The following is a 25,523-nucleotide window of genomic DNA, read 5'->3' as shown; positions in this document are numbered from 1 at the left end:
CTACACATCCCAGCATGCCTTGCAATAGTTTTAGCATTCCCTAATAGCAAAACTGTGGCAAGGCATGATGGAGGGCCATAGTTTGGACGTGTCTGCTCTAAGATCATAAATTTGAAGGTGGAAATTTACATATACTCATTTTAAATATTATATTAAAAAAAAGCCTCTAAAGGAATAACTGTAATTTGTGGATTATCTATTTTTCTAACTTGCTAAAAAAAGTTTCCGTAACATCCTTGGATGTATGGTTTATGGTATAAAGGGTTAACAGTGTCTAGGTCGAATGAGAAAAGGTCGACACCAAATGGTGAACATGGACAAGTTGACATAGACAACATATTGACACAAGCAAAAGGTCGACATGACAATAGTTAACATATGAAAAAAACAAAAAAATATATAATATTGTATATTGTAATAATAAAATGTAGCTACAGGTAACTATAAACGCTAAAACTTCCCATCAGCAATGGTAGTCCCCTTGTTGGAATTCAGTATCTTATGCTTCTTGGATACAGGATGTAGGAAAGGTTCTTGGTGTCAGAGAATTTTGAATATAAAACAGAGAAACAATAAAAAATGGTATAATACATCTATACCTTGTCCAATATCAAATAAATGGTCCCAGAGATGTTTTCTACATGGAATGGTGCATTAGTAGGAGATACTTTGACATCTTAAGGCCCCGATACATAAGGCCGACTTGCCCAAAGGACAAGTCGCACCCCACTCCATGGAAGGGCTCACATACTGTACTTTTAGGCACTTGTTCTGCCATTTATTGCATGTGATAAATCGCATGTCTCACACGGATGCGTGCCTCATTTGCACCACGATGCGCCACGCCGTTCACCAGGAGCCACGAAGATGAGCGTGGCTCCATCTGTATTTGTCGCTATTCAAATTTATACAGTATATAAAAGACTCAGACTTACTGACTGTAGTTTTTTTTTTTTATAAGATGGAAGTTCTATTGGAGATGGAATGTTGTTATGGGCAACCAATCAGAATCTACTTCTTGTTTATTTAGCACATTCTAGAAGATAATAGAATTAATCTGATTGGCAACATCCCATCTTCAATAGAAGTCCCATCTTAGTAAATAAACCCGTTAAGAGAGAGAAGGCGGTACACTAGGATTTGAGTTAAATTGACTACTGTATATTGGAAGTATGAAATATATATACATTGTGTTCATCTTTATTGTTCCAGGCTATTCCTACTACTCTCTCCCTTCTTGTGTCTGCTCAGTAAAGGAGACATCATTGTGCTCCGAGAAATGTATGGTGAGATCCGGACACCAAATTTTCCAGATTTGTATCCCAGTGACTCAGAAGTGACCTGGAATATAACTGTGCCAGAGGGATACAGAATCAGGATCTACTTCATTCACTTTGACCTGGAGCCCTCTTATCTCTGCGAGTATGATTATGCCAAGGTAAAATAAAAAGAAACCGTTTGTATAATCTGATTCACATTATAGCAGTATTTGTCCAATCCAGTCCTCTGGGAACCTCAATGTACCAGTGAATGTTTTCAATAACACCTTAACGTAGCACAGGTGAATTTATTACTGACTGACACATTTTTAAAGATCCAGAGGCGGCCATACTTGTTTCTCTTTTGAAAATAGACCTGGACAACTTGCTTGCAAACTATCCTGGAATGTCCATGAGAATCCCGAATTTAAGGGGATTCTCCACACTGAAAAATGCAACAAACACACTACCAACAAATTACTATTATCCTTATTCTTATTATCATCATCAGTTATTTCCACAGCACACACATATTCCATAGGGTTTTACAGAGAATATTTGGCCATACACATCAGTCCCCGCCCAGCTGAGCTTAGAATCTGTTTTCCCTCTGTAGGTACAGCTGTCCCGGGCCCCGGCCTCTGGATGGGCCCGAGCACACAACGCACCCCCCGACTGCCTCCGCTGTGCTTCCTGCTTCTTTAATGCAGGACACCGCCTGCCAATTAAAATGCTGCATTGGCTTTTGAGACGATCAGAGCTTGAGTAACATTAGCCAATCAGAGCGGCTGCCGGTACACGAGCTCTGATTGGCACACCAGCTGGTGCTGCATTTTAATTGGCTGCCGGCATCCTGCATTGAAGAAGCCTGTGCTTCAGGACCTGCAGCAGGAGTCGGGCAGTAAGTGAAGGGAGGGGGGAGATGAGAGGGGAAGATGAGGGGGGGCCTGGACTGGAAATCCGTCCCGGGCCCCAAAATTCCTAGTGGCAGCCCTGCTACCACGTGTACACAAATACACACACTTACACTAGGGCTAACTGGGAGCTGAATTAACCTACTAGTATATTTTTGGAGTGTGGGAGGAAACCAGAGAACACAGAGGGAACCCACGCAAGCACAGGGAGAATATACAATCTCCATACAGCTAGAGCCATTATAGGAATTGAACCATTTAATCATCTGTGCTCCCTGCACACAGGACATATTTCAGACCTGATCGAATGACATATTTTTTCTCAAAATGGACAAAACAATGCTGCACTGCAGGTGGGGCAGATGTAACATGTGCACAGTTAGATTTGGGTGAAGTGTGTTCAAACTGAAATTTAAACTGCAGTGTAAAAATGAAGCAGACATTATTTTTACCCTGCACAGAAACAAACTTACTCTTACCCAAATCTAACTCTCTCTCTCTACACATACTACATTTGCCCCTTCTGCAGTGCACATGGTTTTGCCCATTTTGAGAACAAATGTTTTCCTGTGACTCTAGTTTTCACTGTTCCCTGACTAGTTTTCACGGTACTTGTTTCCTAGCACGGCGCCTGCGATTTTGATTGTATCCATCGGGTCCCAAAAAATTGTCTCGATTGCATCGCATGCAACCAAATCTCATGCGATGCGATCGACGCGGTCGATGCGATTTTTACATCGGAACCAATGTAAAATGGTCCCCGAGACCCGATTTTACATTGGGCCCAATGTAAAATGCCCCCCAGACCCCAATTTTCATTGTATACCCACCCTGATGGGTCAAATGCCCCCCCATTGTTAACGCCACCCCACGATGAACGCCAACCCGAAGCATGGCAAGCGCAGCGAGCCCGCGAGGGGCGGCGGTACACGTCCTCCGACCTTTTCATACCCCCACTATCCACGTCGGCGTGGAGTTGACTTTATAAAGTGTGGCGAGCGCAGCGAGCCACCGAGCCCGAAGCGTGGCGAGCGCAGCGAGCCCCGCGAGGGGCCGCGCATTACTTCACAGGTATTACGCGTTAAGTTAAGGTATGCGATCACCTGCGATGGGCGCCGTGCTAGGAAACAAGTACCGTTTTCACTGTTACAAATGTCATGCCTGACCTTTCCTTCTTAAGGTGCCCATACACAGGTCCGACATGTCTGAGGTACAAGTCGGACCTGTTTTCCCTTGAACTCCCCTGGCAGCTCCCCAGGAGGGCACACTCTTACTTGGCACTCATGCGGTAAATTGTATGTAGAAAAAGATTACCAGGGAGCTGCCAGCTACCGGGTACTCCAGTTTGTTTCCTCCTACAATCCAAAAATATACTGGTAGATTAATTGTCTCCCAACAACATTAACCCTAAAATAATAGTGTGCATGTGGTAGGGAATATAGATTGTAAGCTCCACTGGGGCAGGGACTGATGTGACTTTAAATATTCTCTGTAAAGCGCTACAGAATATGTGGGCGCTATATAAATAATAAATAAATAAAATGAATGACTTGTTGTGGCAGCTTCACAATATGGCACTTGCTCTCTCATGACGGAGAAGGAAATACGATCTAATGGAATATTACATTTAAAATCTTCATTAGTGCCATACCAATTATTTATTTAAATTGTGCACAGAACCCTGAAATCAGTCAGGAATGTCTGTAGAAAAGTGGTAATGTAGTTTAGGATGGTATCTAATGTAGAGTTCATAACATTCCATAGTATGCACTGCATGGAAGTGTCCTCTGCCCTTGAATAAACATAGTGGTCTCTGGTTGAGTTAATATTTGCTGTTTCCTGTCCTATCTCATCTCGTTGGCTAATGGATGTGCCAAGAGAATTTGTTACTAATTAAATGTTTTTCTTGGACCCAGATAATGATGTAAACACTTTGTACATGATTGACAGTTTTGCCATTTGTCTTGTAAGAGAGATTTTTTTTCTTTCCAACAAAGTAAGGATTAGATAGTACATAGGAGAGAAACAGAATGGGGAAGGGCAGTGTTCACAGGCGGTTCTCACGCTACACTATGGGCCTGATTCTGGTTCATTCGCAAAAGCAAGTTCTCTCTCTAATGGATAAAACCATGTGCACTGTAGTGGGGGCAAATGTAACATGTGCAGATTAAGGGGCCCATTTATTAAACCATATTTGATGCTAAATCCCCGAAAATACACGTTTTCGGGGTTTAGCCGCAAATATTAAATATCCCCTAAATGTATCATAGGGGGACCGCACTAGGAATCTTCGATCCCTGCTGCGATCCTCCCTGCAGCGCCGCCGGCCGCATCACCCATAGGTTGCTATGGGGGATGCGAAGCTGCCCGATGTATCAACATCGGGCAGCCCGGGATCGCACCCCTGGGCTATCGCCATTCTGATATGGCGATAGCCCATTGTAGACCATGGCTACACATCGCACTGCCCGAGCAGGGAAGTACGGTAAGAGGGGTCAGCGGGGGTCAGCGCATAACCGCGCATGCGCAGACCCCCCGGCTTCTGGGTTAGGGCTTCGCAGGGACAGGCTCCTTTCGAAACCCGGTCCCTGTGCCCTTAAAATTGATACATTGCCCCGATATGATCGCATTTTACAATGCGATCCTGGGCGGTAATATTCCGCCCAGATCGCATTGTAAATGCGATCGTGGTAAATGTGCTCCTTAGAGCTAGATGAGAGAGTTACTGTAGATTTGGGTGGGGGGTGTACTTGAAACTGATGTCTATATTGCAGTGTAAAAATAAAGCAGCCAGTATTTACCCTGCACAGAAACAAAATATCACCTAAATCTAATTCTCTCTCTCTCTCTCTCTCTCTCTCTCTCTCTCTCTCCACTCTGCACGTTACATCTGCCCCACCTGCAGTGCACATGGTTTTGTCCATTAGAAAGAGAACCAGAATCAGGCCCTATAGCTGTGATTTATATGTCAAATATAATTATACTACAAATGCTAATAAAACAATTTATTTTACTTCTTACACATCAAAAGTATTCTTGTGTTTAACAAAATCACAGCAGCGATTATTTTCTTTACATAAATAACGATATATTCCTACCCTTTGTCAGTAGTTCACACATCTCCGTTCTCCTTGTGTAGCGCAGAAGTTGTGTGAACTGCTCCCTGCTGATTTATCACAATAGTCGGGACTGCTCTCTATATGAATGCAGCCTGCTTTTGTTTCCTTTCATTCTCTCCCTATTCTTTCACAGCTTGCATAACCTCTGCCCTTAAGACATGAGTTTGGCGTCACTAGATCAAGTGGGCCTGTATAATTTATATGAGAACAAGCTTACTAACTCAATATTAGACAAATCAATTTGAGATTTCCCCCCTTTGCTGCAACTTGCTGCCCAATGAGACATATGTTATCCCCCATGTCACATTGATAAATGCAACCTTAAATTACATTCAGTGACTGGGCATCTGATGTGCATGCAGGTCTTGTGGAATGTCCTTGATTCTATGCCAGTTTCCTTCAGTGATGTGCAAATTTATGAGTACAGTACCTCAGGCTTTTTGAAGCTAACAACTCAGGCTGTCACAAATAAGATAAACTAAACATCTGAATGTCTGCTTCTAACATTTATATCAGGCATGTCCAACGTTGGCCCTCCAGATGTTTTGAAACTACACATTCCAGCATGCTTTGCAATAGTTTTAGCATTCTCTAATAGCAAAACTGTGGCAAAGCATGCTGGGATGTGTAGTTTCACAACATCTGGAGGGCCAACGTTGGACATGCCTGATCTATATACACATGTGCAGTGGCGGCTCTTACCATATTGGAGGAGGGGGGCTGCTGCAATGTGCCCCCCCCCCCCCTCCGCTGCCTTTGGCGCGATCCCCGCACCGCTCTTCACGGTTCCGGCCACCGGTCCCCTGAACAGGGCAAGCGCATGCACAGTAACTTCATACATGCGCTGGCCCAAGCCTCCATGGGCTGCCTTTGCAGCAGTCCCCGGAGGCTTAATCAGGTTCCGAGTCCGATGCATGCACAGTGTCGTTCGCGGTACTGCACATGCGCAGAACCCTATTTGGGGGCTGCCCCGCATTTGTGCACAGAGAGGCATCTGGAGGGAGGGAACACTTCCCACTGGGACTGCCTTGAGTGACTGGCAGGTCGGACTTCCAATAGGAAGTCACTGCCAGTCATAGTGAAGCCAGATCAGTCTCACAGACTGCATCTGGCTTCACTTTAGGCAGAGACAGTGGCAGATTTTACCTGGGGGGGCTACATCCCTGCAGCCCATAGGTAAAAACCGCCACTGCACATGTGGTGAGATTCTTAGATATAATCTGCAGTGCTGTCCTTTGCATTACTAATCGCATACGTTACAGCATATGTGATTAGTATCGATGCAGTAGACAGCAGAGGAGGACGGTAAGAGGCAGATTATGAAAGAGCATCCCACCCAGAATGAGAGTTAGAGGTCTCTGTCTGGGGAAAGGAGACACTATGCAGTTATCTACTTGGGAGACAACCTACTACTACAAACTGACGGTGTGCCGAATATGTATAATGGGCATCGTGGTGTGTGGCATATCTATAATGGGCATCAAGGTGTGGAGCATATGTATAATGAGCATCTCGGTGTGTGGCATATCTATAATGGGCATCACGGTGTGGGGCATATGTATAATGAGCATCACTGTGTGGCATATGTATAATGGGCATCACGGTATGTGGCATATATATAATGGGCATCACGGTATGTGGCATATGTATAATGGGCATCACGGTATGTGGCATATATATAATGGGCATAATGGTATGTGGCATATGTATAATGGGCATCACGGTGTGGCATATGTATAATGGGCATCATGGTATGTGGCATATGTATAATGGGCATCACAGTATGTGGCATATCTATAATGGGCATCACGGTGTGTGGCATATGTATAATGAGCATCACTGTGTGGCATATGTATAATGGGCATCACGGTATGTGGCATATGTATAATGGGCATCACGTTATGTGGCATATATATAATGGGCATCACGGTATGTGGCATATCTATAATGGGAATCATGGTGTGTGGCATATATATAATGGGCATCACGGTGTGGCATATGTATAATGGGCATCACAGTGTGTGGCATATGTATAATGGGCATCACGGTGTGTGGCATATGTATAATGGGCATCACGGTGTGTGGCATATATATAATGGACATCACAATATGTGGCATATATATAATGGGCATCACAATATGTGGCATATATATATAATGGGCATCACAATATGTGTCATATGTATAATGGGCATCATGGTGTGTGGTATATGTATAGGCATCTCGGAGTGTGGCAAATCTATAATGGGCATCACAGTGTGTGGCATATGTATAATGGGCATCACGGTGTGTGGCATATGTATAATGGGCATCACTGTGTGGCATATATATAGGCATATATATAATAGGCATCACGGTATGTGGCATATGTATAATGGGCATCATATGTATAATGAGCATCTCAGTGTGTGGCATATGTATAGTAGGCATTATGGACTGCACTATTGGGGTCATATGTGTATCACGCCCCATTTTTATTGGCCAAGCACAATGTGGCATGTGGCCACACCCATTTTTGGGCTTTGGTGCACATTGTACCACTAAGTATTTTTTAGACTTGCACCACTGGCTGGGGGGCATTTATTATCTGGCATTACTAGGGGTATTGGGGGGATTGTGTAACTGGCACTGCTGGTGGCATGTGTGTATATGACATTACTGGTGGCATTATGTGTATATATAGCACTGCTAGGGGCATTGTGTATATATGGCACTGCTGAGGGCATTATGTGATAAAAAAATTATGAACCAATTGATGCACCGCCCCTTTAGTAGCTCCACCCACACCACTGCCCACTTCTGCCCCACTCACAGTTTCTGAACCTACAGTACTTTCCGAACAAAAATGGCACTACTTACTATATATGGCTTAAAGTGGTCCAGGAGAGGTGGTGGGACCCATTTCCCTGCCATCAATCCCCCTCCCTATCAGCTAGAGTCAGGGCCAGTGCCAGGGTTTTTGTCACTTTCTGCAAACTACAAAATTTGTGCCCTAGCTCCCATACTTTATAAAGGGACAGTAGTCTCATAAGGAATGGACATGGTCCGACAATAGTACCTCCAATAAAAATTACCCCACACAGTACCACAATCATATTCACATTTCAGAGCATGTAGTGCCCTGATTCATATTACACCACTTAGTAGTGTCCCTTATTCATGTTATAATGCACAATAGTGCCCCTTATTCAAGTTACACTACACAGTAATACTCTATATACAGTACTTATATGCCACACAGTAGTGTCGCTTACACATAATGCCTACAGTAGTATTGCCACTTATACACCTAATGCCCACAGCAACTATACCCCTTACACAAAATGTCCACAGTCAGTGGCGGATTTAGGGGGGGGGGGGGCACCCGGGCACGTGCCCCCCCTGTCATTTAATAGGTTTTTTTTTTACATTTATTTTTCTGGCTGCTAGGGAGGGGCTAGGGCAGGGGGTCGGGCGCACCTGCAGCAGCCGTCTACTGCTGACTGCCACTGCCAGTCGCCGCTGGCCCGGCCGGCGTGTTTCTCAATTTCCTTCTAGTGACGCCGACCTGTGCGTCTCAGCGTCTGATGTGGAGGGAAAAGCCAACGGCACTGGGCGTAGAATGAGGCAGGCAGGCATCTGTAGCGCAGCGCTGGAAAGGAGAGACCTGGGAGCCGCAGCAATGGCCAGTAGCGCACACTGGTCAGTGTGTATGAGGAGAGAAAGACACAGTGCGACAGACGGAGGATCGTTGGACCAAGGAAAAATCCAGCAACCCACACAGGTTAGAGGACTCAGGGGTGGGCTGGGCAGGGAGGCAGGGTGCTACCAGTGCAATTATGCAGCAATAGGGCCACCTGACAGCCGGGATGGCTCTAGTGCAGGCATGTCCAACGTTGGCCCTCCAGATGTTTTGAAACTAGACATCCCAGCATGCTTTGCCAAAGTTTTGCTATTAGAGAATGCTAAAACTATTGCAAAGCATGCTGGGATGTGTAGTTTCAAAACATCTGGAGGGCCAACGTTGGACATGCCTGCTCTAGTGCCTCCCGTCTGTCAGTGTCAGGCTGCTGCACAGTACAGCAGCATGAGAAGGAGCCGGCCACCAGCAGAATCGCATCCGACCACCATAAGGGGTGTACTGCAGCAACAGCATTCCCTCGACAGGTTTCCCCTCACCACTGTATTGTTTCCTTTTCTCCAATCTCCGTGGTCTGCAGTAGCCCCGCCCCTCCTATCTTCCTCCTCACAGTTCTCCTTCCTTCCTGGTCCCTGCTGCTACTGGAACCGCACAGGAGAAGGCTGGGCCATGGTACTCAGCCTGTCAGCTGTGGAGCACAACACAGAGGTACCCCTTTCCCCTGTTTTCTCTCCCTGTCACCTGCAGTCTGTTTCCCTCCATGTACCCTGCAGTCCTCTCACTTTCTCCATACCCTCCAACATTTGTAGGGCAGAATTCGGTACACATTTGGGAAGGGGGTGTGGCCATGTATAAAGTAGGCGTGACCATAGTTAAAGTGGGTGTGGTCACACCCCCAAATTTGTACTGTGCATTTTTTTTTTTAAGGGGACTCCCACCACTCTAAAAAGTGGAGTTTAACACATATAACCAAGCTCCACCCCCACCCATGCTGATGCTGTGCTTCTACTGCTGCTGCCTATACCCAGCAGCTCAGCGTAATCAGGCGGCGTCTGGTCCTGTCATTCCCTGCATCTCCGCAGTGTGTGCGTGCGTGTGTGTGTGAGCAGGGGGAGGCGGGCCCGCAAGTGAGGGCTATGCTGTGGCCACTGTCCCGTGACTGCTGGCATCAGACGAGAGAAAGGAGGGGAGGGAGGGGGGAGATAATTACACAGAAGAAACAATTTCGAGAGTGGTGGTGCTTGCGGTAATGGCTTTATCAGAGCAGGTCTGCACTGCAGCTACTTCACAAATCGAGCCGAGTCCCCCTGGGACCTGAAGTCTTCTTGGCCAACCACGCCCCCTCTCAGCTAACGCTGCCGGAAGAGCAGCCAATAGAACAGAACTGTGATACTACAAATAAAAAACTACAACTCCCAGAGTCGGAGGGGCTGGCTACAGAAAAACGGTACATTCGGTACAGTTAGATTTAGCCGGTACAGACCATTAAAAAACGGTACTGTACCGGCTAAATCGGTACAGTTGGAGGGTATGTTTCTCCATGTCCCCTGTGGTTTCTCTCCCTTTCTCCTATGGTTCTCTCACTCTCTCCATGACCCTGCAGTCTCTCTTGCTCTCTACGTGCCCCCTGCTGTCTCTCTATATCCCTGTCCCCTGTAGTGTCTCACTATCTCCATGTTGCTGTGGTCACTCTCTCTTTCTCGCAGTCTTACTATCCCTCACCATGCCCCCCCACGATGCTAGCACATATGTACTAACATATGCGGCTAGCATCGCGGTTCGGTGATGGAGGCCCCCCACAATACCTTTAATGTGGTGTGCGGGGGGCTCAGTCACCTCCTTGGCGATACCCTGCCCTGCGGTCACACGGCGGCTGGGTTTTAGTGCATATGAAAATGCGGTAAAACAGGGATTTTACCGCATTTTCTGCTTAGTACATACTGCCCTCTGTCCCCTCTGGTCTCTCCTGCTGTCTCCCTTTCCCTTGCGATCTCTCTAGTTGTCTCACTTTCCCATGCGGTCACTCTGTGCTCACTGATGTGCTCCTTTCCTCTTCCAATCTCTCTCTCTCTCTCTTTCTCTCTCTGTTTCCCCATCTCCCTGCAGTCTCGCTTGCTGTCTTTTTGTCTCCTGCGCTCTCTCACTGTTGTCCTGTCTCATGCGTGTATCTCTTAAGGCGCCTAGAGAATTATGCTGCTTTATCCTAAACCTTTATCTAACACTTAAGCCTAGAAATAACTCACACTGACACCTTAACTAATAAATAAGACACGGACACCAACTGCGTAAGTTTAAAGGTCATCTAGAATATTTATTTAAAGATGGTATGATCCTAATTGTTTTAGGGATGGCAAGAAGAAGCACTTGAGACCAGCACCCTCAAAACGCGGATGCCCCTCATGGCGGCGACCAGGTCGCCCCACTTGCTGGCATCACTCAACAATTGTGTGTACAGCCCGCTCCGCAGCGGCATGCCACGCCCCTCCTAGGGCCAGACGCGGGCACTTCCAGGAAGTGTCCAGCGCCCCACCGCGTTGAGTCAGGACTCGCCTACCTTCTTGGCAGAGGGGCGGGCCATACCCCACGGAGACCACCTGACACCACACCTGAGTGCTGGTCGAGAGCGCTCAACCGCCGATTGTAAATGTAATCTAAATTCAAATTTGGTGAAGGCTCAAAAGCCCGGGTAGCACATTAGAAGGGAAGGGAGGGTGGGAATCCAGACTCAAAGAGGAAGTCCTTCCTGTCTGCTTTCCTATAAGTACCCCTCTCTAAGCTGACGCCCCCCAGCTACCTGATAGGGCAGATCTAACTGCCGCTCACTATTTGCCTCCGGCCTTATCTTAATGTTTACAACTTTATTTAACTCTGCAAAGTCACAGGCTCTTAATTACACTCGGGCCTATGCGGCCCTTGTTACATCTAAGGCGCCTAGAGAATTATGCTGCTTTATCCTATACCTTTATCTAACACTTAAGCCTAGAAATAACTCACACTGACACCTTAACTAATAAATAAGACACGGACACCAACTGCGTAAGTTTAAAGGTCATCTAGAATATTTATTTAAAGATGGTATGGCCCTAATTGTTTTAGGGATGGCAAGAAGAAGCACTTGAGACCAGCACCCTCAAAACGCGGATGCCCCTCATGGCGGCGACCAGGTCGCCCCACTCGCTGGCATCACTCAACAATTGTGTGTACAGCCCGCTCCGCAGCGGCATGCCACGCCCCTCCTAGGCCAGACGCGGGCACTTCCAGGAAGTGTCCAGCGCCCCACCGCGTTGAGTCAGGACTCGCCTACCTTCTTGGCAGAGGGGCGGGCCATACCCCACGGAGACCACCTGACACCACACCTGAGTGCTGGTCGAGAGCGCTCAAACGCCACTGCCTTGGCACGCCTACCCAGCCGGGTCAACCTGTGCCACAAGGCCCGCCACCCCAAAAACAACTACCTACGCCCTAACTACACTAAACTCGAGAGAATATCCTGCAGGAAAATAGCCATACCGGGGTCCGATAGGTGAACCCCGTCCGGCCAATACAGCCTCGGGTTGCCTTTTACAATGGTGGGATGCCTGACTGCTTTACCACCCTTTGCCACTATGTATCCGGATACGGCATGGTTCACTTTCTTTCTGGCCTTCTCAACAGCCTCTATGCTCCGACACCCCCGCCATGTGAAACGGGGCACTATGTCAGACCAAACCAGCAGTACACCTGGCCAACGTTCCTGTATCCTCGCCATGTCCTTCTCAATTTGTATGGTCAACGCAATGCCGGTCCGCTTGACCAAGTCATTGCCTCCCAGGTGTATGACTAAGACATCGGGCCTGCCCAATCTCCGGGCTTTGGATACCAGCAGGTCCCACAGGCCATCCCACTGAAAACCCCTAATGCCTAGCCACTGCACCTCCCGGGCCTGAGACAGCTCCGGGGCCGAGGCTGCTAAAGGGTGCCTAGCAGCCCAATATATATAGGAGTGCCCCACTAACCAAACCCTGCCCAGAGTCATTGAGGGAGGGGGAGGGGCTGAAAAAGAGAAAACCTAAGGTTAGCATATATCTTATACTGTACAAAACACAACTGAAATGCATTGACTATAGACCCGAGTGAAGAGGAAAAATCTTAAAAAACCTCTGGTGGACTGTTGGGGGGAAGCCAATTGTAATTAAGTCCCCTGCAGAGGAAAAAGTAAAAAAATTCCCTTCACACCGTCGATTCCGGAACGCTAACCGTTCCAAAACCGATTGTAAACAGTACGTTTTCGGGTCAGCGCAACGGGCGCTATTTACAACTTATCTAACCTTACATATTTCTTATAGGCGGCTGACTTCCACTTCCCCACCGCTTGAACTGAGGATGGTGGAAGCCCCGCTGCGGCTGCGCAAGTTGCCGCCCCGATTCTGAACGAATGCATTCCATACTCTTTCTCGGGGAGACCCAAGGCCGCGACACACCTCCGAAACACAGACGCAAACTGGAATCGGGTAAGTGGCCCCACCTCCTTGTGTGCCGGGAACTGTGCCGCGGTGCCCGGTCCGCCCGAGACATACTCCTCAGCCAAAGATACAGGACATATCGCCTTATTGCAGTGCGCTCTCAATGTTATCCAGACGCCCTTACCCGCTTGGTCTGTCTTAGACTTCCCTATCTTGCAAAGTATCTTCCCCTCGCGGAAAACTACATTTTCTTTAAGGAGCCCCGAAAGCGCGTGTTTGTTAGCGGCCACTAACTCGCTTACCCTAAAGGCTCCAAAAAATGCGAAGGAAAATGCCACTTTGAAGAGCGCCGCCTCATATCCATTCACCGCTACTTTATTTAAGCACTGCATAAGGTCCCCCAGCATGCTCTCGTCAATTGGGCGACGGGAGTCTGGAACCCCCGGCTGCGCCCTAGCCCACCCTTTTAACGCTTTAGCCAGCACAAAAGACCTAGTAGGGTCGGGTTCACCTAGCAACTTGGAATGGAAAGCTATCCCTGCCAAAGCCGCCGCCATAGCTGACTTTGACCTGCCGTTTTTATAATGCTCCCAGACGAAGGCTAGTAACCGGTCCTCCACCGACTTACCATAGGCCTCCGGTGAAACCTGAAAGGCTGACCAATCCCTCCAAGCCGCCCCATAAGCTCTACGTGTGGACGGGGCCAAAGATAGCAGGGCCAGTGACTTCATGCCGACTCTATGACCTGCCATACAAAAGGGGGACAGCTGAGCCCTGTGATAGCAGCCTCTGGTGCCAGCTCGTGAAATCTCTCGAACTGGAACCTCGAGAGTGCATCTGCTATGCTGTTGTCGACTCCCGGGACGTGTCGGGCCCTAAAGTGAATATTGTGCTGCAGACAATGTAAAACTAGGTGTCTCAGTAGGCGCAAGGCCTCTGGTGATGTGGCCCGCTGGTTGTTAATCGCATGGACAACGCCCATGTTGACGCACCAGAACACAATGTTCTTGTCCGCCAAATGGCTGGCCCACAACTCGACCGCCACAATGATGGGAAAGAGTTCCAGAAGTAATAGATTGACCGTGAAACCACGGTCGATCCATGACTGTGGCCATGGCGCGCAGCACCATTCCCCTTGTAAGTAGGCCCCGAATCCCGTAGAGCCTGCAGCGTCCGTGTAGAGCTGTAGCTCCACATTGGAGGCTGGGTCCGCCGGCCACAGCAGCTCCCTGTTAAAATGCTCCAGGAAACTGGACCAGACCGCTAGGTCACCCTTTATCTCTTGCCCTAGCCTAACTGTATGGTGCGGGTCTCTCACCCCCGCTGTGGCCCTCTCCAGCTTCCTGCAGAAAATCCTACCCATCGGAATGATGCGGCAAGCGAAATTGAAAGATCCTAGCAGCGACTGAATCAGCCGCAGCCGGACCCTCCCCTTCAGCCGGCACTCCTCAATAAGCGCCTGCAGCTTCGCTACCTTATCCTCCGGCAGTCTGCAACATCCACCCTCAGAGTCTATTTCAATACCCAAATATGATAGCACCCTGGTGGGACCCTCCGTCTTGTCAGCTGCTATGGGGACCCCTATAGCCGTCAGTATGTCCTTGGCCCCTTCCAGTATGCGCCGACATGTGTCGTCTTCTCCTGGTCCCACAAAGAGAAAATCATCTAAATAATGAGCCACACCTTTGCAGCTCGCACCTTCCTGTATGCACCAATGCAGGAAGGTGCTGAATCTCTCGAAGTAGGAACAGGAGACTGAGCACCCCATCGGCAGGCATTTGTCTATAAATATGCCCCCTTCCAGCCTTAAGCCCATAAAACGGAAGGAATTGGGGTGCAAAGGGAGCAGCCGGAAAGCGGACTCTACGTCCAGTTTCGCCATGAGTGCCCCCTGACCAAAACCCTTCACAATCTCCAGCACTTCATCAAAGAGCTGGTATTGCACGCTACACTGGGCTTCCGGAATGGCGTCGTTGATGGACCTTCCGGGAGGGTAAGACAGGTGTTGTATTAACCTATACTTCCCCTACTTCCCCGGCGTTTTCTTAGGGACTACGCCTAACGGGGAGAAGCACATGCGGGGTAAGGGCTCGGCCGCAAAAGGGCCTGCCATCCTTCCCAGTTCTATCTCTGCATACACTTTCTGTCTCATGACCCCCGGAAAATCCCTTGCCGATTTGAGGTTCTTATGGGATATCACCAAGACTGACTCAGGGATGGGTAATTGAAAACCGAACTTAAAACCACTATATAAGAACTGTGCCGCCTCCCTATCAGGGTAAGAGGCTAGGCGGCGAGCCAACTCGTCCAGGACTATGGGGGAGGGTGCCTTACTTGTTGCTAGGCCCTGCGTCACCCTGCTCCTGGGCCCTCCCAGACTTACAGGATTTTCCCGAGTGTCCTGCCCCGCACCAACGGCATTCATGCCTGTAACGGCACTTTGCGCCTCTCTCGCATTTGCCGTCGTTAAAGGCGAAGCATCTACCCTTGCCCGAGGTCTTCGCCCCGGGTTTCCCCCCGAGAAAGGGCTTCCTACCAGATTGCTCCGTGGATGGCTGGCCTTTTCCTATCACCTCTAGCCATATCTCCACGTGTTTGCAACCCATCGGCATGCTTGTGGACCCCTCATGAGCCCGGCGGAACTTCTCGTCATAGTCCCGCCAGGCCCCGTTCCTGTAGCTAATGAATGTTTCGTTTACCAGAAATAGGTAACGGAGAACATTCAAATGGTCGTCTGGCCTGGTGCTAAGGTAGCACGAGGAGAAGATGAGGAATCCCCTGAGCCAATTGTGGAAGCTCTTGAAGACGAGCTCCCCGTTGGCTGAGGATTTCTTGGCCTTATCGAACTCCTTTTTCATGTCGGCGGTTAAAGTAAAGAGGTCCACAAACTTCCCCTTCTTAATCCTCTCTTTCACTCCCCTACGGAGCCCCTGGGAAATGGCCGTGTTTGAACAATGAACCTTATCCCCAGCCGTGTCTGTGACGGGGGGGGGGCGTCCTTCTGTTTGCGCTTCGTGCCTCTGACCCTCTTTGCTACAGCTCGCGCAACCAATTTAGCAAGCTTGCGCGGGCGCCCTGACTGCCCCTCGTCCCCGCTGCTAGCTGTGGAGTGGTAAGACGAGGATTCACACAAAGAATTGTCAGTGTTCTCACCCTCAGTGGATTCGGCCCCGTCCTCAGGCTCTGCCTCCGCCTCTTGCTTCACAAGTTGTTCTGAAGGCCCGGGCCTTGATGACCCGCCAGATTGCTCGGCGTCCCCTGAGGCGCCCACAGGATCCCTGCCGCTTGTGGCCGCCGTGGCAGTCGGGGTAGATGACCTCGGAGCCGACCCTGAGCCTGGCAGGATCCCTTGTATGGCACTCTGTGTAGACCTCATGGCCCTCATGGCCCCGTCCGAACCTGTTGATGTTTCTGGAGACAAAGGCAAGGCATTACCCATGGAGCCTGACGTAGTGGAAAACCCAGCATCACCCCTGGATGCCCGCCCCCTTTCGGCACTCCCTGCGGGTGAATAATGCGGCCGTGGAGGGGCGAAATTTGGCTGCTGCCCATATGGGAGGGCTTGACCCCCGCTCTGATAAGGATGCTGCAACCCTGATGCCCAGCTAGCAGTGGGCTGCTGCTGGAACAATGGCCAAGCCGACCCGTAAGGCACCTGTGGTGTCCCACTGTTTTGGTGGAAATATGGGAAGCTGGCAGGTTGGCCCCAGGTAGGCTGGTGTGCCATATGTTGCTGCACTGGTGGGTACCCCGGGTGGCCGGTTGCTCCTGCTGTAGGGAAAGGCCAGGCCCCTTGTTGGTGGGGATTAGCGGGGGGCTGCTGAAAGTGCTGGAACCCAGGATGAAATGCAGACGGGCCAAACCCTTGGTGCCCTTGCTGCAAGGGTGCTGGGGGAGCGAACATACCCTGTGGCGCCTGGGCTTGCCCAGAGCCCTGGTGCCATGCTGCTTGCTGCCCCGGATACAAATGCGCTGTGGCAGGCCCCGTGCCCTCCCCGCTGCTGCGGGTTAACACTGGTTGCCCCCCAGCAAAAGCCCCTGCCTGCGGGGCGAAACTGCCCGGCAGCAGAGGATCTGCAGTGTGCGACAGAGAGGCCTGCAGCGTGACTATGGGTGGCCCCCTGAGTAGTGCAGGCAGCCTTGCTGGGCCTCCTGTAATGACCTGCATGGGGCTGGCACTGAGTGCGGGAGGGATTGATGCACCCCTGCTGCCTGCGTAAGGCAGCGCATAAACGGGGATACCCTGAGCTGGAGGGGGTGTATTCATACCCCCTTGCTCCTCCTCGCGGTGAATCAAAGCCGCGTGAACCCCCACCCTGGTACCAGGTGAGCCCGCGTGAGCTTCAGGGGCAGCCAGCGCCTCGGCCGAGGTGCCTGGCATATCCCTGCGTGTTGGCGTGTTGCTGCCACCACCAGCCGCGCTAGACGCGGCCTGGTGCTGAAAGCGGGCAGCCGCCGGGGACCGCGTGATCCCCGCGACGGATGCTCCGCTGCTGCTGGGACTGACTGCTGACAGGGGAACAATTCCGCGCTGCAGCGCCGGGGAGAGAGGGCGCACAGAGTCGCGCTGGCGCTCTGTGGACGCCGTGTACAGGGCCGCAGCTGGTGTTTTACCACCCCCACGCCCGGCTACTGTGATCAGGGGGCGGGCAGCGTCCGCCAGCCAACGGGGGGGGGGAGCGCTGCGCTTAGGACGCCCTGACATCTTTAAGGTAAAGTAACTAGCTGATGGACCAGATAAGTAAAGATACTTAGCTTTAAGTGTCCTTGCGCTTGGTCAAACAGGATTGCCCCAGCAGAAATCCAGACTCAAAGAGGAAGTCCTTCCTGTCTGCTTTCCTATAAGTACCCCTCTCTAAGCTGACGCCCCCCAGCTACCTGATAGGGCAGATCTAACTGCCGCTCACTATTTGCCTCCGGCCTTATCTTAATGTTTACAACTTTATTTAACTCTGCAAATTCACAGGCTCTTAATTACACTCGGGCCTATGCGGCCCTTGTTACATCTTATCTCCCTTTCCCCTACTGTCTCAGACGTTATCTCCTTGTCTTCATCTTCCCTTCTCCAGTTTCTACCACTGTCCCCTTTTCCCTATGTAGTCTTAATCAATTTGGGGAAGGGTTGCTATACATCCTGGTTTTCCCAAGATCATATCAGTTTCTGGCCTTCCTCTTCTGGGAAGAGCCCAGTTTTTCTATTTTTGAAAATAGCAACCCCAACCCCAGGGCACTTGCTTGTGTTTTCCCCTCAGGCTGAAAGCTGCCAGTCAGCCCCTGTTAGAGATGCACTTCAGAGGGGACGGGACGCCAGCCCCCCCACAACAATCTGTGCCTGCTCCCATCTTGACCCTGTCTGCACTTGCAGTCATACTGTACCTTCACCATTGTGACTTATTTCACCATTGGACATTTTTCCCTAATTTATTTAAAAATATTTGGTTCTCTATTCTATAAATAGCGGTATTGTAACCAGCATATTTGTTGTATAATAACATTTTTGCACCCATTTATCCCCTCCTTCTTCTGTTGCAATACTACACGTTATTCTGTATATATTTATTTCAGTAGTGCATACTGTTTGGAGGTGTATCAGTGTAATATCTAACTCACTACATCTATGTGCCATAATGTGTAGTGGGCATTACGGTGTGTGGCATAATGTGTAATGGGCCTATTGGTGTGTGGTATAATGTTTAATTGGCAAGCAATGGTATACCTTAATGAGTCACTCTGGTTGCTAATCAGGTATATGCCGTCCAGCCAGAGCGAAATCCCGCCCCGTGCAAGTCTGAAATTGGTGTTTTGCTGCAAATCCACTCACCATCTAATGATTGTTCTCAGTGTGTGTGTGCAGTCTGTGCATAGCCAGGACTTACTCAGCAGCTGCGATAGCATTGGGATCAGGGTCGGAGCTGACAACACAAAACCTCTGGGTACACCTTCATTTTCCCTGAAACTTCCAGAAAACTGGACAACTTTCTGTCAGTCAACTTGCGTACAACCAGCGATAAAAAAGTAGCAGGGTTCTATCGCAGGGCGGCCCTCGCACTTGCGTGCTATAATCCGTACACATGTTCATTCCATCGATAATCGTGCTGTGAATGCGAAGCTGTGCGATCAGGTCTGAATAACCCCCAATGTCACTAGCTGCAGGCCCTATTCATGCCATGGGACCAAGTGCAGTACATCGGCTACAGCGCCAATAGTACTCAATTTTTAAATTCACCTGAGGTGGTGATATACTGTATAGAGAGTGCCAGATCCGCTAATGTGTAGCTTGCTTTGTGTGTTTGTTTCATATATTTTTGACATCTGCTGCAATGATATGTGAGAGCTGCTGTAGCAAGGATTCAGCACAAGGACATATGACAGCAGGCTTCTGATTAGACAAGCACAGAATTGTAATCTTTTTGCACACATTCACATTATATACCTTTAGTTCCCTGTCTCCAGAACAATTCTTTCTGTCATTTGTCCAGTCATCATACTTTAAATCCTTACTTTAACCATTAACTATTTTAAATTTTGGGGTAATTGTGTATTATCACGGCGCTTACTACGGCATTTGCGTAGTGGGCTATTCAGGGTAGTGAAATCACATTGCATGCCATTATTGTTTGGCATGGGATGCGATGAGATTATTGTATGTAATGTATTGACTGTGAATACTCAGTGAATACATTAAAAAGATAGGATGCGTTAAAAAAAATTGCATCCCATCGCATGCCATACAATTATGGCACAGGTGGCGGCACCCCTGGACTAATACGGCACACATGGTGGCAGGCATGGAATTATACGGCATACAAATTCCTGCAGTAAAAATAAAAATTTGTATTCTTTTAATTATAAAAAAGAGCAGCACACCTGGAATTATACGGCAGACTTAGCAACACCCCATGAATTATACAGCACGCTTGGCTCACCCCTGGACTACAGCGCATTAACAGCCCTTGCAGTAAAAAAAAAAAAACACCTTATTTTTATTTTCATTAAAAAAAGGGCAGCTCCCCTGGTCTGATATGAGACACATGGGGGCACCCCTGGAATTATACGGCACACATGCGGGCACCCCAGGACTGATACAGGAGACATGGGGGCACCCATGGAATTATATGGCACACATGCGCGCACCCCTCGACTGATACGGGACACATGGGGGCACCCATAGAATTATACGGCACACATGTGGGCACCCCTGGACTGATACAGCACACATGTGGGCACCCGTGGATGGATACAGTACACATGCGGGCACCCCTGGACTGATACAGCACAAATGTGGGCACCCCTGGACAAATACAGCACACATGTGGGCACCCCTGGATGGATACAGTACACATGTGGGCACCCCTGGACTGATACAGCACAAATGCGGGCACCCTGGGCACTGGCAGCAGTAATTAAAAAATTTCTTTTGCTTTGAATTCTTTTTTTTATTAACATAATGCAGCCCCCTCTATGCATTAATCATCCCCCCTCCCCCAGCAGGTTTCCCCCTTACACCCCTCAGCAGACAGCATGGACACATCCGTGCTGTCTGAAATACCAGCCTGTTTGAAAATGGCGCCGACGGCTGGGAACTATATATCCCCAGGTCTCGCGAGAATCCGACGCGGGATGATGACGTTTTAGCCTCAATTTGGACTGAGAAAGATGGCGGGAACAGGCGAATTCCTCGGATCAGGTAAGTTCGTGGGGGTTCGGATCTCTAGGATCTGAACCCGCTCATCTCTAATTATTATATTATGAATGTTATTCCCAGTATATGTCACTGACAGCCCCACAGCACCACGTGTGTGATCCTATAGTATGGATGTTATTCCCAGTATATGTCACTGACAGCCCCACAGCACCACGTGTGTGAACCTATATTATGAATGTTATTCCCAGTATATGTCACTGACAGCCCCACAGCACCACGTGTGTAATCCTATATTATGGATGTTATTTCTGGTATATGTCACTGACAGCTGCACAACACCACCTGCGTAATCCTATTTTATGGATGTTATTCCCAATATATGTCGCTGACAGCCGCACAGCACCACGTGTGTAATCCTATATTATGGATGTTATTTCTGGTATATGTCACTGACAGCTGCACAACACCACCTGTGTAATCCTATTTTATGGATGTTATTCCCAGTATATGTCACTGACAGCCGCAGAGCACCACGTGTGTAATCCTATTTTATGGATGTTATTCCCAGTATATGTCACTGACAGCCGCAGAGCACCACGTGTGTAATCTTATATTATGGATGTTATTCTTAGTATATGTCCTATTAATTGCAAAGGGTGTAAGGTGCCATTGGTGCGGCTTTTAAACACCGGAAATGGAACCCGATTCATCACCCTTCACAGACTAGTTTCAGCCTGAATTTGGTGCCGCAATGATTCTCATCTGTGAATGAATCTTGTCTAATGGGTTCGGCCCCTATGTTTCTATGAGTTGGTGCCTACACCAGACTAGAGGGGAGCATACGGTACTAGACACCTATCCTATGTGTCCTTTAAAGTCACGTACAGGTGGTGATAAAATAAGAGAAGGTTCTATTTCACATAGGATGTTGCTACGGGCAACCAATCAGATACTATCTATTGCCGATAAATAAATAAGAAGTAGGTTCTGATTGGTTGCCCATAGCAACATCCCATGTGAAATACTCTAGAACTCCCATCTAAAGCAGCCCATACACGTTCCGATGCGGGCGGGCGTTGTGGGCTGCAATATCAGGGATCAGATTGCATTGAATTGCATGTGCATGCGTTGTGCATGCAATGCGATGCAATTTGATGAAACCTAAGTACAAAAAGTATGTGCAAGCACATACTTTCTGTACTGTGCGATGAGGTGCGCGGGAGCGCGCACCTCAAAGCACACATCGGCTTATCACGCTTAGCAGAGTGTATGGGCAGCTTAAGTCAATTTCCCCCTTAATATTCTTAGTGCTTGATATGTGCACCTGCGTTTTCTTGTTTCTACATTGGCCTAATTCAGACCTAGCATGTGCCGCCTGTCACCCCGCTAAATCTCCCCCCCCCACTGCCCAAATGTCATCACATGGGGCCACTAGCAGGAGAAATGATTAGATAGTTGCTCACCTTCCAATGATTTCCCGTACCTTCAGTAATTACAGTCAGTGTGAACTGACTTTTATTACAGCCTCTATTCACATGAAAATGGGGCAGGCTCTGATGTCATGGGATGTCAGCCGCCCCCTTCCCACGCAGGCATCAGCCCCTCTGAGTTCCCAGTAGAATGCCCAGCCTTTTCATGGGAATGCCAATAAAATGATGGGTTTTCCCCTGATGACACCCCATGCCCGCCCCGCTCCCTCCGCTACCCATGCAAACGCCTCAGCGAGTATGATACTTGTTCGCACTCAGGGTTCTGCACATGCACAAATACGTGCATGCACAGACCCCCCACCATCGGAACAGGGACAAATTAGTCCCCTTCCGATCGGATCTGAATTAGGCCCAATGTATTGTACATGTTACGGTGAGACTCCTTCTGTCTGGTCTAGCTCCACTCCCACCTGCCCTTACAGTAGGTGATATTCATTAGTGTAATGTCCTGGCATAGTAATGTACAAACATGCACTAAGAAACCCTATTAATACACCATGTTAAATCAGAGAGTTTATTATAATGTTCATAGGTGGAACTGAATGGATAAATGTCTTTTTTCAGCCTTAATTACTATGGGGTAGATGTACGAAGCGGTGATAAAGGAGGAGAAGTGATAAAGTGCCTGGGTACTTGATTACTTCTCCTCCCTTATCACTGCTTCGTACATCTATCCCTTAGTTATTCACCAGGAACACCAGTGAAGTGCTTTGGGCTAGGCTGCGCACAACACGCATGTCACATCCTCTGGCAAAGAATAGAATCAACTTTATTGGCCATGTGTTCTTGCGCACACTAGGAATTTTTTGTGGATTACATACCACATTACAAAGTAGTGCTCCACCACCAACCAGCATGGAGCGTTGTTAGCAGCTGGGGTCTGCCCCACTCTCACCCTCTACCATCAGCCTGATGTATTATTCACCCATGGCAGCTAATGATCAACTGCACTATCCCTTTGGATTTGCGTTGATGTTTCTTTTTAGCAATGGTTTTTTTAATTTTTTTGAGGTGCTCCTGTGACACAGAAAGAGCCCTAAACGCATGCTTAGCAGTGCAACCGGGTGATCTGTCAGGTGGAGTGAAGGTTCTGATGGGAGGGGTTATGATTGCGGGCTTGGTTGGTAGTGGGGTTGGTTTGGTGTTGATTGGCGCGTTTTTCTCAATATCAATTTCGCTGTTCTTTTGATGTGGAGCTATCTCTAGTCTATTAAAGCTGCAATTATAAAGAAAAGTGGTTAGTTGGAGATTATACCTCTATTCCTGGGAATGCTAATTCCCAGAGTCCCCTCAGGATGTGATCCACATCCTGAGGAAGCCGCTGAGTACCCTATTGGGAGGCGGAGAAATGCGTAGATCTGGAGGATAGCGGGACACTTTTATCAGCAGCCATACTACCAGAGCTGGCAGGGATCCTTTGATAAGGCCGCACACTTTGGACTGCACCAGTGGCCGGAGGCACCCACCAGGTTCTGGAAGCTGAAAACGTTCTGCCCATCTCTGGAAACACTTAAGTATACTTACCAAACACCATGTGCACATAGGTGGGACTAATCCATTGTGACTACCATACTAATCCTACTAACCTCTAACAAAAGCTCAAGTTGCAAAAAGGCTAAATTGCATGCATGCACTAACCCTGATTGGGGAAACTACAGGGGATTAAATACAGCATAAAGTTTATAGATTGAAGGCTGCTGATTATTATTAAATGTTTTATGTGTATTTTTAAAATTATTAAATAAGATTGTTACTTTGCTCAAGCGCTGATTCCACTTGTGTGTTTTTTTCTGTTTGATATTTATGATGGGTTTGGTAACTCTTTGGAAACGGGTTGGGATCATTTGGTCTATTGCATTATGGTCGAAAGTCATTAGGTCGAATCCATTAGGTCGACATGCTAAAAGGTCGACATGACTCTAGGTCGACATGGGAAAAGGTCGACATGATTCTAGGTCGAAAGGTCATTAGTTCGACAGGTCATTAGTTCGACAAGGTCATTAGTTCGACATTGTCTATGTCGACATTCACAAGGTCGACATGGGGTTTTTCACTGTTTTTTTACCTGAATGTCAACACAGTCGACATGGACACAGTTTAAAGTGCACTGCATCCCCTCGCATCGCTCGCTGCGCTCGCTATGCGTCGGGCACGGTGCCTCGCTACGCTCGGCACACTATTTTATTCTCCCACCACGCCCTAGTGGATGGTAGGGCATGAAATACCGCCTGTCGGCACATGATGGCTCAAAAAACAGTGAAAAACTCCATGTCGACCTTGTGAATGTCGACATAGGGGCATATTCAGGGTCCGTCGTTAGCTGATGTAGTTCCGCCTGTTCTAGCTTTTACATCAGCTAGACAGGCGTATTTGGTTTCAGCTTTTCACCAATTACTGTATTCACAATGAATACAGGGCGGAACGCCTCCAGGCGTTAAAACACTAATGAGGCGAAAGGGGCTATGTCCAATTCGCCTGCATGCTGGGTGAGTGTAAAACTTTATCTTTTTCTTCAAACTCCCCTGCTTCGTTCATGTAAATGCAGGGGAGTTAACTGGGCACTAGCTGTTTTAATTTTACTGTGTCCCCCCCTCCCTGCTGGGTACAGATCTGTCCCCGGAGTGAAACTCCGTCTGCCCTGCATGATTTATGTTCACACGCTGCCAGCCCCCCGGCTGCTGACACAGCCCGGAGCAAAGGGGGACCATGGGGAGAGCCTGAGGTGAGATGCATGCCCGCATCAGAGCTCCGGGACAGGGTCACGCTGTGTCAGCAGCCGGGGGGCTGGCTGCCAGCGTGTGAACATAAATCATGCAGGGCAGACGGAGTTTCACTCCGGGGACAGATCTGTACCCAGCAGGGAGGGGGGGACACAGTAAAATTAAAACAGCTAGTGTCCAGTTAACTCCCCTGCATTTACATGAACGAAGCAGGGGAGTTTGAAGAAAAAGATAAAGTTTTACACTCAGCGGGGAAGACAGCGCGGACAGCGAGCTGTACACTGGAGGCTGCAAGGAGGGATGGGGGATGCAGCC

General features: G+C 48.7%; 1 protein-coding gene across 4 annotated transcripts in view; it reads left to right on the top strand.

Annotated features, from left to right (window-relative positions):
- Positions 1-25,523, top strand: part of MASP1 (MBL associated serine protease 1) — a 141,694-nt gene that overhangs the window by 5,286 nt on the left and 110,885 nt on the right. For all 4 annotated transcript variants that reach the window (XM_083177515.1, XM_083177516.1, XM_083177514.1 and 1 more), the window contains exon 2: positions 1,213-1,438. In XM_083177515.1, coding sequence (XP_083033641.1) covers positions 1,213-1,438 — 226 coding nt within the window. The remainder of the gene's footprint in view (positions 1-1,212; positions 1,439-25,523) is intronic.

This window comes from Crinia signifera, chromosome 3, assembly GCF_055691185.1.
Source record: "Crinia signifera chromosome 3, ASM5569118v1, whole genome shotgun sequence".
NCBI classification, from domain to species: domain Eukaryota; kingdom Metazoa; phylum Chordata; class Amphibia; order Anura; family Myobatrachidae; genus Crinia; species Crinia signifera.
Note: the sequence above shows the minus strand (reverse complement) of the source record. Positions and strands in the feature narration are given on the sequence as shown.